Raw genomic sequence first — 15851 nt, forward strand, 5'->3', positions numbered from 1 at the left:
GAGGGGTCTATAACCTATCATTGTGTACATCGGTGGATGATTGCAGTTGATTGGCCCCAGTTGGACTCTTCCCCTCCGTTACATTGATCTATCTGTTGCTCTGCCTTCACAGATACACATCGTGGTGTGATCTTGCATTGAGGGGGTTTTGTGTTTGTCCAGCCCTATATACTTTTTTTTAACAAATTATTAATAAAATTAGGTTTTAAACATCTATCCTGTGAAGGGCTTTAGTACTTCTAGACTGTTTCTGCCTCTGTGAAGTATTTATGACTTTTCTTCGTATGACTGGAAATACACATAGTATTAAGACTTACCATAAAAAATACACAATAGATTTTATGATGTTGCTTTAAAGGGATTGTCTCACTTCTGGTGGTTTTGCTGTGGGAAACAGCGCTGTAAATTGCGCAGTGGCTTGGGTTGGTACTACAGGCCTATTGAAGTGAATGGGTCTCAGCCTACAGTATCAACCCAGGCCACTGCGTAACACACTGAGATGTCCGCTTTTTGCAGCAAAACTGCCATAAGTGGGACAACCTCTTTAGGATAAGACAGCAATGTGTGGGCAAGAGAGTCTTGGGACCTCCACCGATAAGCAGAGTAGAAGTGCAACAGCCGGTTCAATGTTTATCTAAGTACAGCAATGCATGCAAACATGAATTCTGTGGCAAATCCGCTGCAAAATCTGTTTTGTCACAAATTCCAACACATGTGGCTATAGCCTCAATTTTTATCCAGCCTCTATGTTGTGTCCACTCGTGAGGTTGTTTCTGGTACTGCAGCCCAGACTGTTTCATGTGAATACGGCTAAACTGCAGAACCAATTACCGATGCATGTACAGATCTACAGCTATGCTTGGATAAACAATAAAGAGGTGGCTCCTTCATTCTGGTGTTGCGTAGGGTTCCCAGGTTCAGACTCTTACCAATCATGACCTAATAGCCCATGCAAAGGCTATAATTACATTTTACATCATTAGTTTTATACTACTTTTATCACATATTTACTTTCTTTAAATGCATTAAAAACATTTTCTTTAGAGTGGTAGATGGGATTGAGGACAGCGGAGATGTCTCAGAGAACCAGACCTTTCAGTTCAACATGGACCACTCCAGGTCAAGATCTCCTATCAGACAGTCTCCAGGTGCAGGTAAAAAATGAATACATTTGTGATAATGGGACTGGTGGGGATCGGGCTGATTGGCCAAGGAATGGTAGGCTTGAAGACTTGTCAAAATACGTCACGCCCTAACCTGGTCAATCACACATTTTAAAAGGACATGGGGTGATGATGATGAGTTGCACCGAGGCTGGTCTCTGCTCCCTGGGTGTAGATGGTGTGGAGCAGTGTGTACCCCAAATAAAGTTCAGAGTCTTGTGAGGAACAGTTAATACTCACATTTACTTGCACTTTAAAGCTTAGTGGTACAACATCAAGAAAAAGAAAGCATATTCTTTGCAAATTAGCAGTTTCCATACTAGTTGCTGTAATCCCTCTCAAACTATATTGGTACTCTGAAGTGCACTACTGTGATTTCCTCACAACCCTGGAGTCTCCAGAACCTCTGTACTGCACTCATGTGAGGTGTTCACAGTCCTGGAGTCTGTAGCTTTTATTATTATGGAGCCATGCCATCAGTTAAGTCAATCCTGTGTTGTCTGATATGCTACGTGTAGTGATCTAACGGAAGGATACCAGACCTGTCATCCACTCAACAGTGGGCTTCCATGTCTGCTGCTCCTAGATTGGGAGTCAAGCAGGAAGTTTCTGTTGTGAGAAAACTGCAAATTAGGGAAAGCGCCATAGCCATGGGGAAGAAAAATAACAATCGTAGAGGATTCTACTTACCGGGTGTCAGGCGGAACAACAAAAAGTTTTTGTATTCCGCCTGCACCGGGAATCCAAGTTCGCCTTTCAAAGGTTTCTTTACCAGAGGGTTTTCTGTCTTATCCAGAAACGCTTATAAATGTATATTAAGTCATCCATCCAAGCTCTTCTGGAGAGCAGCAGCTTAAAAAAGTACCCCAACGTGCAACAGATGGGCAAAAAACAAAATAGAATACTAACAGAAAAAACTTATTAGCTGCGCTGCACCAATAACCCTATGCATAAAATGGGAATAAGCTTCTAGAAATCTACGTTCATAGCAAGCTGATTTTTATTCCCCAAAATACCGTATCCATGAACAATACAAGCAACGCGTTTCAGCATCAACTGATGCCTTTATCAAGCTCAGCTGGGCTGTTTACTTCTTTCTGAACTATGTTCTATCTAAGCCACCAACAGTAAGATATACAGTGCACAAAATACATATAAAGGCACAAATACACATGATAAACACTTCACAAGTACAGTATAACCACATATTGCAAACATTCTAAAGATATAAATGCACATTATAAAAGTACAAAAAAACTTTCTTGGTGGTGCTGGAGTCTCACTCCTGAATACCACACATGGGTAGAGCATGTAGACTAGATATATCCACCCTATCTATGTTCTATCTATCTATATTACAGTCACGTCTGCACATCTGCTCTCTATTTTGTCTCTCTTGAGAATGTGTGTCCTTACTTGCCCATCCATGTGCGATAAGAACAAACACAGATGCTCCATTTGTCATACGAAGACCCTGAAGCCAACCTTTCTTTCTATTATGCTGGTGTACTTATTAATATTTATAGCAATCTTCAGCTACTGTCAAGGCTGAGCCGAGACACATATTGCTTTACCCAACCACATGCTGTGATGTATGCCCATGTTCTACAATACTATAAAAAGTTAAGCAGAAGTCTAGGGTCAAAAGGCTTACAATAGCTACAAGGCCACTTGTATGACTCTAGTTGTATTAACCAATGTTAAAATATGCAGGAAACCATATACAGGATATGTGCAATCCTGTGGATAGGTGATACGTTTTTTTTTGGGGGGGTTGGAATTTCCTTTTAAGTCAAGATTTATTTTTTTTAAACATCGCCCCAGGACTTTTCAAAAGTGAGAACTTACTATAGCGTTATTGCAAATGATCTTCTAGATTTGAAGCCCTCATAACTGATATTTAATGACTAGAGATGAGCGAGCATACTCGCTAAGGGCAATTACTCGATTGAGCATTGCCCTTAGCGAGTACCTGCCCGCTCGGAAGAAAAGGTTCGGCTGCCGGTGGCGGGCGGGGAGGAACGGAGGGGAGATCTCTCTCTCACTCTCTCCCCCGCGCTCCCCTCTGCTCATTGCCACAACTCACCTGTCACCCGCACCGGCAGCCGAACCTTTTCTTCCGAGCGGGGAGGTACTCGCTAAGGACAATGCTCGATCGAGCAATTGTCCTTAGCGAGCATGCTCGCTCGTCTCTATTAATGACACTCAGATACATAAATTTTATATCAATGGAAACAGAAGCTCAAAAGTTTCTTGCACAATGTAAAAAATGTTTTCCACATCAGAGGTGATCAATGTAACCCCATTTGTCACTCGACACACAATAAGCCTGTAGTCAAGTTCCTGCCATACATGTTGTAGAGTATCATGATTGACTGATGCAATGGCTTCTGGGATGCGTACTCGCAGATCATGCATTGTGGGTGGTAGGGGTGGCATGTAGGCGAGACTGCAGTGGGCAAAAGAGCGCAAAGATTGGATCAATGAGAAGTGGAAAAACATTGCTTGGTCAGATGAATCAAGATTTCTGTTGTACCAGGTTGATGGGAGGTCAGAATTTGGTTAACAAAATTTTTATTGATTTTGTGATGTTCGAAACATATCAATCAATACTTACAACATTACATGCATGTGTAAAATCCAGCGGCAACAAGACTGAACAAGTCGATCCGGAGGTACATTGACAAATGCTATTTCTAGTAAACATAGTAAAATTGAAAAAAATAAAAATAAAGAGCCAATTTCCACTTCTTCAATACCTGCAACTCCTAATCAAGTAAAACGGTATGAACATTAGAGGACCTTAACAAGACTATCCAGTAGGGGAAGACAAAGTAGGCGAGAGAACACGTAAGGAAATATCGGGAGGGATGGAGGGATAAGGCTGTAATGTGGTTTATTAGGTGGGTGAACCTTAGATGGAAAATTAAGATAAACTTATTCTATTAACCTGGCGGGAAACCATGGTTCCTCATAAATCGATTGGGAGAGTAGATGAAATGCTAGATCGTAAACTAGATTGCCCTGTAAGAGTCAAAGCACTGGCTGTTGGGTTCTACAGATGCACAGTCTGCGAATAGTGGTACAAAGACGACCAAGTTTTTTCATAAACCCTTCCCGATCCATAAGGATAGCTGCCAACTTCTCATTGACCATGATCCAAGATAATTTAGTCTTCACAAAATCAATGCTAACTGAGGTTTTCCTCCAGGAGCGAGCGACTGCAATATGCACAGCCAGGAAACAATATGATATCCATTTATGTGTGTATTTGGGGATGTTAGGGATTTGTTTACCCAGTAGAGCTTCCCAGGGCGATTTTTATAGTGAGAGGTTTGTAATATACAATATTAGAGTATATACCTGGATCCAGAATCTACTAAGCCTTGGGCAATTCCACCAAATGTGTAGGAAAGAACTCTCACCTCCACATCCTCTGAAGCATAAGCCTGACGTCCCTGGGAACATACTGGAGGGAGGTCAAAGTTTGGCACAAGCGGGTATTAACTGATGAACGCTTCTTATCAGCTATTCAGAACACGTCGGTACCTCCATATAATTTGTGGCAACCACAAGAATCTATCCTGTGCACATGGGCAAATATTTCTGCTGACTGATTTCAACACGTAGTGCAATCTATTCCATGGGAAATTACTGAGGTTCTAAAGACCAAATTAGGTCCAAACAGTCAGAAAAAAGGAGATAGGCTCAGAATCCAATCCAGTCCAGTCCTATTATAATCAAAATCAAAAATGCTTTTGCCATGTGCAATAACTATGAATTGGATCCCTTTAAAATATAACTTTTATTAAATTGCTTACCAAAAAGATTGTACATGGAAAAATATTTAAAAACCCAGTATATACAGCAGTACTGGAGAGAATGATGAATAGTCAAAAATTGATTGGGGCGCTCGTTCCCCATAAAGGGACCGTGAAAATGGCGGGCCGATATACACTCATGGGAAAGAACCCTAATACTGATTTAAAAAGTTAGAACAGAGCTTCCCTGACATGTTTCACCACTGAAGTGGCATCTTCAGGGGAATATACAGTGGGGGAAAAAAGTATTTAGTCAGATACCAATTGTACAAGTTCTCCCACTTAAAAAGATGAGAGGCCTGTAATTGACATCATAGGTAGACCTCAACTATGAGAGACAACATGAGAAAACACAGCCAGAAAATCACATTGTCTGATTTTTAACGAATTTATTTGCAAATTATGGTGGAAATCAGTATTTGGTCAATAACAAAAGTTTATCTCAATACTTTGTTATATATCCTTTATTGGCAATGACAGAGGTCAAACGTTTTCTGTAAGTCCTCACAAGGTTGGCACACACTGTTGCTGGTATGTTGGCCCATTCCTCCATGCAGATCTCCTCAAGAGCAGTGATGTTTTGGGGCTGTCGCTGGGCAACACAGACTTTCACCTCCCTCCAAAGGTTTTCTATAGGGTTGAGATCTGGAGACTGGATAGGCCACTCCAGGACCTTGAAATGCTTCTTACGAAGCCACTCCTTCTTTGCCCTGGCGGTGTGTTTGGCATCATTGTCATGCTAAAAGACCCAGCCATGTTTTATCTTCAGTCCCCTTGTTGATGGAAGGAGGTTTGCACTCAAAATCCCACGATACATGGCCCCATTCATTCTTTCATGTATACGGATCAGTCGTCCTGGTCCCTTTGCAGAGAAACAGCCCCAAAGCATAATGTTGCCACCCCCATGCTTCACAGTAGGTATGGTGTTCTTTGGATGCAACGCAGCATTCTTTCTCCTCCAAACACGTCGAGTTGTGTTTCTGCCAAACAGTTCTACTTTGGTTTCATCTGACCATATGACATTCTCCCAATACTCCTCTGGATCATCCAAATGCTTTCTAGCAAACTTCAGTCGGCCCCGGACATGTACTGGCTTAAGCAGGGGGACACGTCTGGCACTGCAGGATCTGAGTCCCTGGCAGCGTAGTGTGTTACGGATGGTAGCCTTTGTTACGTTGGTCCCAGCTCTCTGCAGGTCATTTACTAGGTTCCCCCGTGTGGTTCTGGGATTTTGGCTCACCGTTCTTGTGATCATTTTGACCCCACAGGGTGAGATCTTGCGTGGAGCCCCAGATCGAGGCAGATTATCAGTGGTCTTGTATCTTTTCCATTTTCTAATTATTGCTCCCACAGTTGATTTCTTCACACCAAGCTGCTTGCCTATTGCAGATTCAGTCTTCCCAGTCTGGTGCAGAGCTGCAATTTTGTTTCTGGTGTCCTTCGACAGCTCTTTGGTCTTCACCATAGTGGAGTTTGGAGTGTGACTGCTTGAGGTTGTGGACAGGTGTCTTTTATACTGATAACAGATGTCATTATTACAGGTAATGAGTGGAGGACAGAGGAGCCTCTTAAAGAAGAAGTTACAGGTCTGTGAGACCCAGAAATCTTGCTTGTTTGTAGGTGACCAAAGACTTCTTTTCCACCATAATTTGCAAATAAATTTGTTAAAAATCAGACAATGTGATTTTCTGGATGTGTTTTCTCATGTTGTCTCTCATAGTGGAGGTCTACCTATGATGTCAATTACAGGCCTCTCTCATCTTTGTAAGTGGGAGAACTTGTACAACTAAATGCTTTTTTTCCCCACTGCAGGAGCTATGAGGGCCAAACATAACTATAGTCAAAGACTGACAGCTAACTGACTATGGGATAACATTGACACTGTGGATGGTAATAAACCACAATATAAAAATGTAAAAGTCTTCACTATATACTGGATTTTTAAATATTTTTCCATGTACAATCTTTTTGTTAAGCAATTATATTTTAGAGGGATCCAATTCATAATTATTGCTTATGGCAAGGGCATTTTTGATTTTGATCAAATTAGGTCCAACACGGTAGTAGATGGGGGTCTCTGATAAAGTGGCCACTCAGGGTAAATAGAATACTATAACGCTCAAGCTACAAGTTCTCATAATGCAGGCGCCGTGGATTATCAGATAGCATCGCTCCCCCTGGGGTCATAGGCTCGAATATAACCAGGGAAACAACTTCTCTATGGTGATGTGAAGAATTGGCATTGCTAACTGTACTAGATAACATTTATAGCACACAGGGTCTCAAAAGAGAGTTTTAGTGCACACGTTCTATAATACTGAAACGGCGCACATTGCATAATTTGCTAATGAGATCAAAAATTAGAAAACACAAAAGGTACAGAATGACCTCATTTTCCTTTTAAGCAGACCAAAATAAGCTTTATGAACTAGGGCAGCTTAATGATAGTAGAATGTACTCTATGCAATACTTACAACACAGAGGATAAGGAAAGACTTCACTTTACTCTTGGAATATATAAATGAGCCAAGACCATTATTATGCCATCTTCAGGATAGATCCCCAATATCAGATCAGCGGCGGTCAAACTCCCAGCACACCACTGATCGCTATTTGAAGAAGCTACGGCGTTCATGTGAGCACTGTTACCTCTTCACTGTACATCAGGCACAGCACCATACATTTCGTAGAGGCGGTGCCTGGTATTTCTCCTCAATCTCATTCAAATGGGAGACTGCATGAAAGGGCACGTGACCAATGCATGTGATGTCAGAGGCAACAGGAGGCCCGTGCACTGCAGCTGCTTCAAATAGCTGATCCGATGGGGTATTGGAAGTCAGTCCTCATCCATCTGGTATTGATGACCTAGGTCACCAATATTTTCAATATTTTAGTCCCAAAATAATATTGGTTCTGGTATTGTATTTATGTATTGTGCTTGGTTCTGGTGCTGTATTTATGTACTGAGTTTGGTTTTGGGCTGTATTAATGTTATGAATTTGGTTCTGGTACAGTACTTATTCCTTGAGCTGTTCTGGTGTGGATATGCTGCTATCTTACTGCTTTCTGCACAAACAGAATACAGGTAGATTGCCTATCAGTGCAATATATATTCACTATAAGCACAATAAACTAAGTTATGGCTCTTATAGTTTAGGTGATGCAGAGTCTGGGAAGCTGTGTCTTACGTTCAACCGATCACCTGTTCCTGCATTAACCCCCAGCATAGTCAGCGCATGCATACCAGCTTGACTCTTTTCAGAAGGCTGTGCGCATGCATTCCTGTTTATCTCTATGGAAGTGTGCGTACAGCCTTCTAAGAAGAATTAAGCTGCAGTGAGCACGCTGTCTGAGACAGAGGACGCTGCAGGAATGTGAATCGGGCGTGTATGAAAAGAGGCTCCCCGGACTCCACATTACCTAAACTAGAAGAACCAGAACTTAGTTTATGTTCTTGTAGTTGATGACCAATTCCTGTTAAAGAGAACCAGTCAGACCTATCATGCTGACCTCTGACAGATTTCTCCGAGATGCCTTTCTGTTCATTGACTGATTTCTCCCTATGCACAGTAAGAGTGAGAAAGCTGACAATCTGCAACTGTAGGGCAAGGGTAGTTTGCATATCATGATTGCACTGCACAGCAAGGGATAACGGTGATTTTACATGGGATGGCCTGTTGGGCGCAGATGCCCAGCAGGTCGCCCCAGTGATGATTGTTCCTAGCATGGTGGAGCCGGGGATCATTCTGGCCTGTCCGTCTCCATTCAAAGTAAACAAGCAGTCATCTACAGATAAAAAATTGCCTGTTTACACCGGCCGATCTGTCATTCTGCTTGTTTTGCATGCTAATTTATCATTTTCCGCTCAGTCGTGCATGCATTTAGACCAAACAAATTGTTCAGATTCTCACGGATTACGGGAATCTAAACGATTTCTTGGCCCGTGTAAACGGGTCCTATTATCTAAGTTCTCCCAAACTACAGTACATTAGCACATAAGTGACAGAGGGTCTGTCACTACTTCATACTGCCCTCAGGGAGGACAACATAATGGGTCTGACAGGTTCCCTTTACCTCTTGTAGAAGCGAGAGCTGTATATGCCCAGATGTTCCTCAACCATGCATGCCAACTTCATTGACATTCTTACCATCTGATGGAAAAGAATTTTGGCAGGTTGGCAGCCCCTGGGAACAGCAGCATATGTCCCAAAGTTTCACTTTTGGAATATTATGGTGATGATTAATTCTTATTTGATACTCAAATCCTTAGAGAGATGGTGTAGCTTATACCTTTGTAGAGTCACTTTTAGTTAACCCAGATATTGGCATGAATATTTGCATGGATACAAGAATGGAGAGAAGAGTTAAAGGGATTGTCCAGTTGTAAACTATTGATGGCCTATTCATAGGATAGGTCATCAATAGTAGATTGGCAGGGGTCTGCTGCCCGGGACCCCTGTTGATTAGCTGTTGGGCCAGCTGGTGTACTCATGGACTGAGTTCATTTCTGCATGAAGCAGACAGCTCCATCCCCACTACAGTGGTCCGGCTTGGTACTACAGGCAAAATTCCCATTCATTTCAATAGGAACTTTGCCTGTAATACCAAGCCTGGCCACTGCAGTTGGAATGGTGCTGTCTGCTTTCCTGGAAACTCCCTCATAAGGTGTTATCTCAAAATCCAAAGTTATCCACAGGATTGTGAATAACTTTATGATCAATTGAGGTGTCACCAAATGAAATCCCCATCGATCCTGAGAAGGGGGTCCCATTTCCACCTCTTCTTGTCACTGCATGGATGCCTCTCTCACCCACAGTGACATCACATTGAATAAAGCGATGGCCATGTGTGTGTGGCTGCCACTTCATTAATTTCAATGGTGCTAATAGAAATTGCCAAGCACTTGTGCCTTTGAATCTCTGGCAGTCCATTGAAAGTGAATAGAGGAGCATCCCTTTAATTTCCCAGCAATAATATCAAGAACACGAAAATTAGAAATGATAAAGCGGGTGAAAGAGGTGAACCATAAATTCCAAGGTATAAGCTATTCTTGCCTACTATCATATTCTCAGCAAGTCAGTGATACGTGTTAATAATCTCCTTATATCTTCCATCTCTCACATTTATCTATGACGATTGTAAACACAGACTATTAGGAATCTACCATGCTTCGGCTAATTAAATAAAGTAAATGGATGTTCTTGTATTATATGAGTCAGGAACGTTATCTTTTCTCCTTAGGGAGAGCACCTAGAGTGAGTGAGGAGGCTTAAAAGGCCATTCATGCTCCTCTGGGTAATATGCAAATAAGGGAGATGGAACTGTACCTCTGCAGCGCCACCTATTGGAAGGCAGCATTTCTGCATTGACTTGCAAGAATGCTGCCTGCCAATAGATGGCGCTGCAGAGGTATTATTCCATCTCCCCTATTTGCATATTACATAGAGGAGCATGAATTGCCTTGTAGATCTTCTTATTCACTCACCTTCTAGGTGCACTCCCTAAAGAGAAAAGATAGCGTTCCTGACCCACATCACAGGCCTCTTACAAGCCAAGCCAGAAACCTACTGCACACTGATGAGGAGCAAACACCCCAAAACAGCTGTCGGTGTATGGAGTCTGGCTTGGCTTTCAATTCCCAGTCATTGTTACAAGGCTTGTATAAAGAGTCTAACATTGACTTGCAGGAATGCTGCCACTGAATAGGTATTTTTCCATCTCCCTTATTTGTATTATATGAACTAGTAATTATTAGGAAATTATAGTATCATTGTTTCTGGTGGTGCAATGCCCCACACAACTTTGCTACGTTACTTTTGCATATGAGCTGCACGTGATTTACGAACTTCAGCAGCTCACTGAGGAGACATGTTCGCTCGTAGCTTTCGCATATGAGCTGCATGTGTTTTATGAATTCCAGTTGGTGGCTGAGGTGAAATTGTGGCTTGTTGCTGTGTCATGTAAGCTGCATTAGCTTCATGGTGGCGTTGAACCCTCTGTGGTGACATGTTTGCATGACAGCAAAGGTTTGTTGGACAAACTGGACAATGGTTGACGATTAGATGAAGGCTGGACTGGTGTTGGCGGCATTAGCACTTGAGATGACATGATATCACGTTCAGGAGATGTGAAGATAGTGGTGAATATGCACCGAGAGCTATGTATGTGTACATTTGTGAGGTATTATTTTTTGGAGTCAGTGTGCAGCAGTCTGATAACCAGGTACAAACTAGCAGACTGAGTACTGCTGTATCCATAGCAACTGAGGTTTATGGGGGATGTAGTCTGCCCATAATTCCTCATTCAGTGCAAAAGGAGGATAAAAGACCTGTGATGACGTCACAGTCATGTGATCAGGGGGCGGAGCGAAGAGCCGGTAACAGACATCACAGGTAATGTCAGGCTCTGCATGTAACTCACACATCACACACACACAAATTTGACGGACAAGTGGTCATTAGTAGTTTGATGACAGTCTAGTAAAGGGAAATACTTTCACTGATTGAATAAAAACAAACTCTGATTTGTTTCATCTGATTTCAGAACCACGGCTTGATTCTTTTTATTGGCATCCGTATATGTGAAACGTACTGACTATATTACACACTCAACTGGTAAAGTTACGTAGCTGAGGAAGATGAGAAGAGAAGAAGAAAGGAGGCTTCACCTTTGCTTGCTTGAGGCCCTTATTATTTAGACTTTGGTAGAAAGTAGTAGTGGTAGTATGGATACAATTATGTATAGATTATGGTACACTATCCTACCAAGAGTACTTGGACACCTCTATCAGTAGAATGGATCTTGTCTTATTGGCAGTGACATGTCGTAAACCACCCTACATAAGATGCAGACCCTTGGAGGTGTCAGCCATAGTTTGTTACAGGAACTGCATGCTATTGGATATATGGGTTATGCCGTTGTACACAAGCCTCTATCATAAAGTGCAATGCATCGGTCCATCTACAATGCATCAGCCAGTCTACAATGGTGCAAAGAGTATCCTCATTGGACATTTTAGCAATGGAAGAATGTTCTATGGAGTGACGAATTGTGCTACTCCATCTTCACATCAGATGGATGTACCTGGGTGTGGAGTACACCTGGGGAACGCCTTGAGCTTGAGTGTGTTGTGCCAGCAATTACGTACGGTGGAGGTTCTGTTATGGTCTGGGGATGTTTTACATGGTATATATATATTGTAATTTTGTACTCAAAATTGGTAAGCTGTTTTATAACTATATCCCTTTTTTTCTCTTGCCCCTCTGTCTCAGGAATAAGCTTGGTGAACCCAATCTTAGCAGCCGAGGCAGAAGAAATTAAACAGAATATATGCAGATTAAATCAAGAGGTAAGAAAGATAAAGTAATTGATTAACTGCAATTAACAGCTACTAATAAAGTATCAATTTTTATCACCCTTAATAGGAGACAGTAAAACCTCAACCAGTGGTCTGACAGCTAGTGTCATGGCTGCAGTCGGGCACCTCCATCCTCTGCAGCCTGCACACTTTGTCCCATTTCACTCTGCCCCTGCTTCCTCTTTGCACTCGGCCCTCAGGACGCACATTCATTCCTGTCCTTCCTCTTAAAGGGCCAGTGTGTAAGTCCCTCTCTGATCCCCACCAAGCACCTTCAACTTCCTGCTATATAAGGCACCCTCCTCCTATGGAGGATGCATGAGCAATTGGTCTCTTATAGCCATTGCAACAAAGCTCCTGTTTGCATTCCAGTTTTGACTCTTGCCTAACCCTTGACTACTCTGACTGCTGAGCTCCCTGACTCCGGCTATGATTATTGGACTAGCTATTGCTCGCTGCTTGCCCCGACCATTTGTCTGGACCTTGCATCAGCAGCCACACCACCGAAACTATCTGTGCAAGTAATGGCTTGGGGATATTGCAGCAAAAACTGTATTCTGCTTGGAGGGGTCAAGGCTGAAAACCAAGGTTCCCCAGGTGCTGTCTCCAGAGTTGGCGACCAAAGCCAAACCGGTGTGTGGCAAGGTGGGTTCACTTCCGCCTGCCTGACAGCTATGATCTTACAACTCCAGAAAGATCCCCATACCAACCGCATCAATGACTGGCAATAGGCAAACTCGTCTTTGGGTTCTGTATAGGTCCTAGTTTCCACTTTCCATACCAGTTTCAGGTGCATAGGTTAAATGGACCCTTAACTTCTGGAGGTAAAATTTTTCCCAGGACCAGAGAAGGAGAGCAGTATTACCTTTTGCTTTCTTTTACAGGATTGTTCCCTGGACTTGCTAGTTCCCAGCCCCACTTCATTGTTCCAAGATGGCAGCACCTCTCCTCTCATTACCTGGTGCTTGCAGTGCATTGGTAGTCTGAGGCACTTCATGCTTCTTCACACATGAGCAGCATTGACCACAGAAAAGATGCAATGCAGTCTAAGATACTACCAATGTGCAGTGTGCATCAGGTGATCTGAAAACCAATGTGGCCATCTTGGAAGACCAGAGAGGGGCCTGGTAACCGGCAACATATTTTCATTAAGTAAGAACCGAGAGTAATCTTTCTCCCCCTGTCCCAGACAAATTTTGAACTAGGACACAAGGGTCACTTTAATCTACGAGTCCCCTAAGTAACCCATTGATAGACACTTTTTAAGAAACTGTATAGAGAAAGAGTGATTTTTTTTTTGATACACGACTCTTTTTCGTTTATTGCAGATAAACAGTCTCAATCAGGAAGTCTCTCAGCTCAGCAAGGAATTACAACATATGATGCGCCTGTTGCAAGCTCTGTTGGCCGCCCAACAGTACAACCCTCCTTTAGCCTGTCCATATACAGTCCAAGTGGTTTCAACCCCTTCTGCAAGCCACATGAGTTGTAATGAGCAGCAGCCTAGACCCGGTTACCCAATACAACACTCCCTGCACCTTGTACAAGAACCACCAATGCCCAGGACAATTGGTCATGCATCGCTAGCTTCAGATGTTCCTTACAATCAAATGCATTTCACAAGGGTCTCTCCAGAGGCATGTCCGAGACCTACAGAATCAGAATCTTTCCATCCAGTGAGAGATTGCTGTTATATTCCTTCTAACACTATGTGTTCTCCTGGGACTCCACTCTCACATATAGAGATGGAAAGAGTGAGGTTATTACAGCAGACTGAAGAAGCTACTTCAAGCCCCACTGGTTATGGTTCACCAGTCTCTGGACCTCCAATGATGGGCCGAACAGCTCATACTATGACCTCCATGAGTTCTGTTCAATCTTTTACCACTTGTACGGCCCAGAACTTCCCACCTCAGTCAACTTCCAATAAGGACCCACAGACTTGAATACAAAAACAAAATACGAACTACATAGGGGCCCTCCAGAATCGAAACATGCTGCTTATTATTTGCTATGAGGTTAAGGAACATGTTTATTAAGATATTTTAAGTAAGCACAAGAAGCCAAACACTATATTATTGTATTTAGGCGCATGCCACATTGCTTGCCAGGACTATGTATTTTGCTTGGTAGATGGTTTACATGCACAAAAACATTTTTGTGCAAGCAAAGGGGCCTTTGAGATATGGAAGAAAGGTCAATGGGTCAACAAATTCAATGCAATCTTTCAATACAGTCCCCGTATATGGTCTTCAAAACCCCTACTCCAGATAGAGATACTCCTTATGAATGTTCTTCCGGGTTATGAATTGAGAGATAGGTGAAGTTCCCAAAATATATTATTAAGCAACATTAAAACCAACATGTACCATATATATAGTGATTTTCCATAGATTTAAAGATATCCCCTATGCACAAAATAGGAGAAATCCATCTGGGAGTCCTATTGGTTAGACCCCACTGATCACAAGAGCGGGGGTCCCGTGTCACCCTGTGTGAATAAATCGGTGTCCGAGCATGCTTGCCAACAGTCCATTTATCTTCATGGGACTGCTGAAGAGAAGCTGAATACAAGGCCTGCCAATCTCTGGTAGTCCTAAAGGGAAGAAGTGATGGTGCTGTGGCTGAGCTGCTGGTCCATACACACAGGTAGAACAAGGGACTCCCAGTTCTCATCATCAGACCCCCACTAAACAAAAAGTTATTCCCTATCCTGTGGATAGGGATAACTTCTGAGTTTGGGATAACCTCTTTAAATCTTGGTATAGCCCCTTTAACAACAACAATTGGTTCACATTTCCGCCTAGCAATGGCCAACTCAATCCAAGTTTATATAAACTAACATTTGCATCATTGGGTGAACAAGATTCTTAAGTGGATTTTTACTATCCAGATTTATCTATGTTATTGGGTTTATCCCTCTTCGACTCCAGTCAAATAAATTACAAGGACTGATCCTCTAACCCATTCTTGTATTTGCCTATCGTGCCCAATTGCAATTGTAGATTACTGGGATGAAAAACTAACTTAACTCCCTGACCTTAGTTCATGGAAGGGTCAACATATTTCATTTCCCATTCGTTCACCTTCAAATGTATTAGAGATAAACTACTTCTGTTAATTTATCCAGGCCAGGGGAGGATTTAACATGATTATCGGAAAATAATTGTATTCCGGCCAAGTTTGCTTACATACAACTCTTCAACTCGGTCACGAATAACTTACTTTTGGATGTCGAGTTTTCACACGATGACATAATACAGAATTGCTAATTCTAAAAAATGTTGGTGTTAAGGCCCTTTTACAAGGTCTGCTGACCGGCCGAATGAACGTCTATACATATAAATGTTTGTTGCTAAGAATTGCCCTGTAAACATCTCAGTGATCAGTCGACAAATGAGCAGCAGGATGGTCGCTCACTACTTGGCTAAATACATCTCTTATAAAGACATTAAAATCGCTGTTTGTTGGCAAAACACCCCAGTATTAACCGATGGCAATAATGAAACT

At 42.4% G+C, this 15851-nt stretch overlaps 1 protein-coding gene across 1 annotated transcript in view; it reads left to right on the forward strand.

The window, feature by feature from the left end:
* The window catches only part of KCNH4 (potassium voltage-gated channel subfamily H member 4), a 145921-nt gene extending 131544 nt beyond the window's left edge, over window positions 1-14377 (forward strand). The window contains exons 14-16 of the mRNA XM_066585820.1: window positions 1045-1154; window positions 12256-12332; window positions 13670-14377. Coding sequence (XP_066441917.1) covers window positions 1045-1154; window positions 12256-12332; window positions 13670-14287 — 805 coding nt within the window. The 3' untranslated portion in view covers window positions 14288-14377. The remainder of the gene's footprint in view (window positions 1-1044; window positions 1155-12255; window positions 12333-13669) is intronic.
* Window positions 14378-15851: the final 1474 nt, after the last annotated feature.

Source organism: Eleutherodactylus coqui, chromosome 13 (genome assembly GCF_035609145.1).
Source record: "Eleutherodactylus coqui strain aEleCoq1 chromosome 13, aEleCoq1.hap1, whole genome shotgun sequence".
Classification (NCBI taxonomy): Eukaryota; Metazoa; Chordata; class Amphibia; order Anura; family Eleutherodactylidae; genus Eleutherodactylus; species Eleutherodactylus coqui.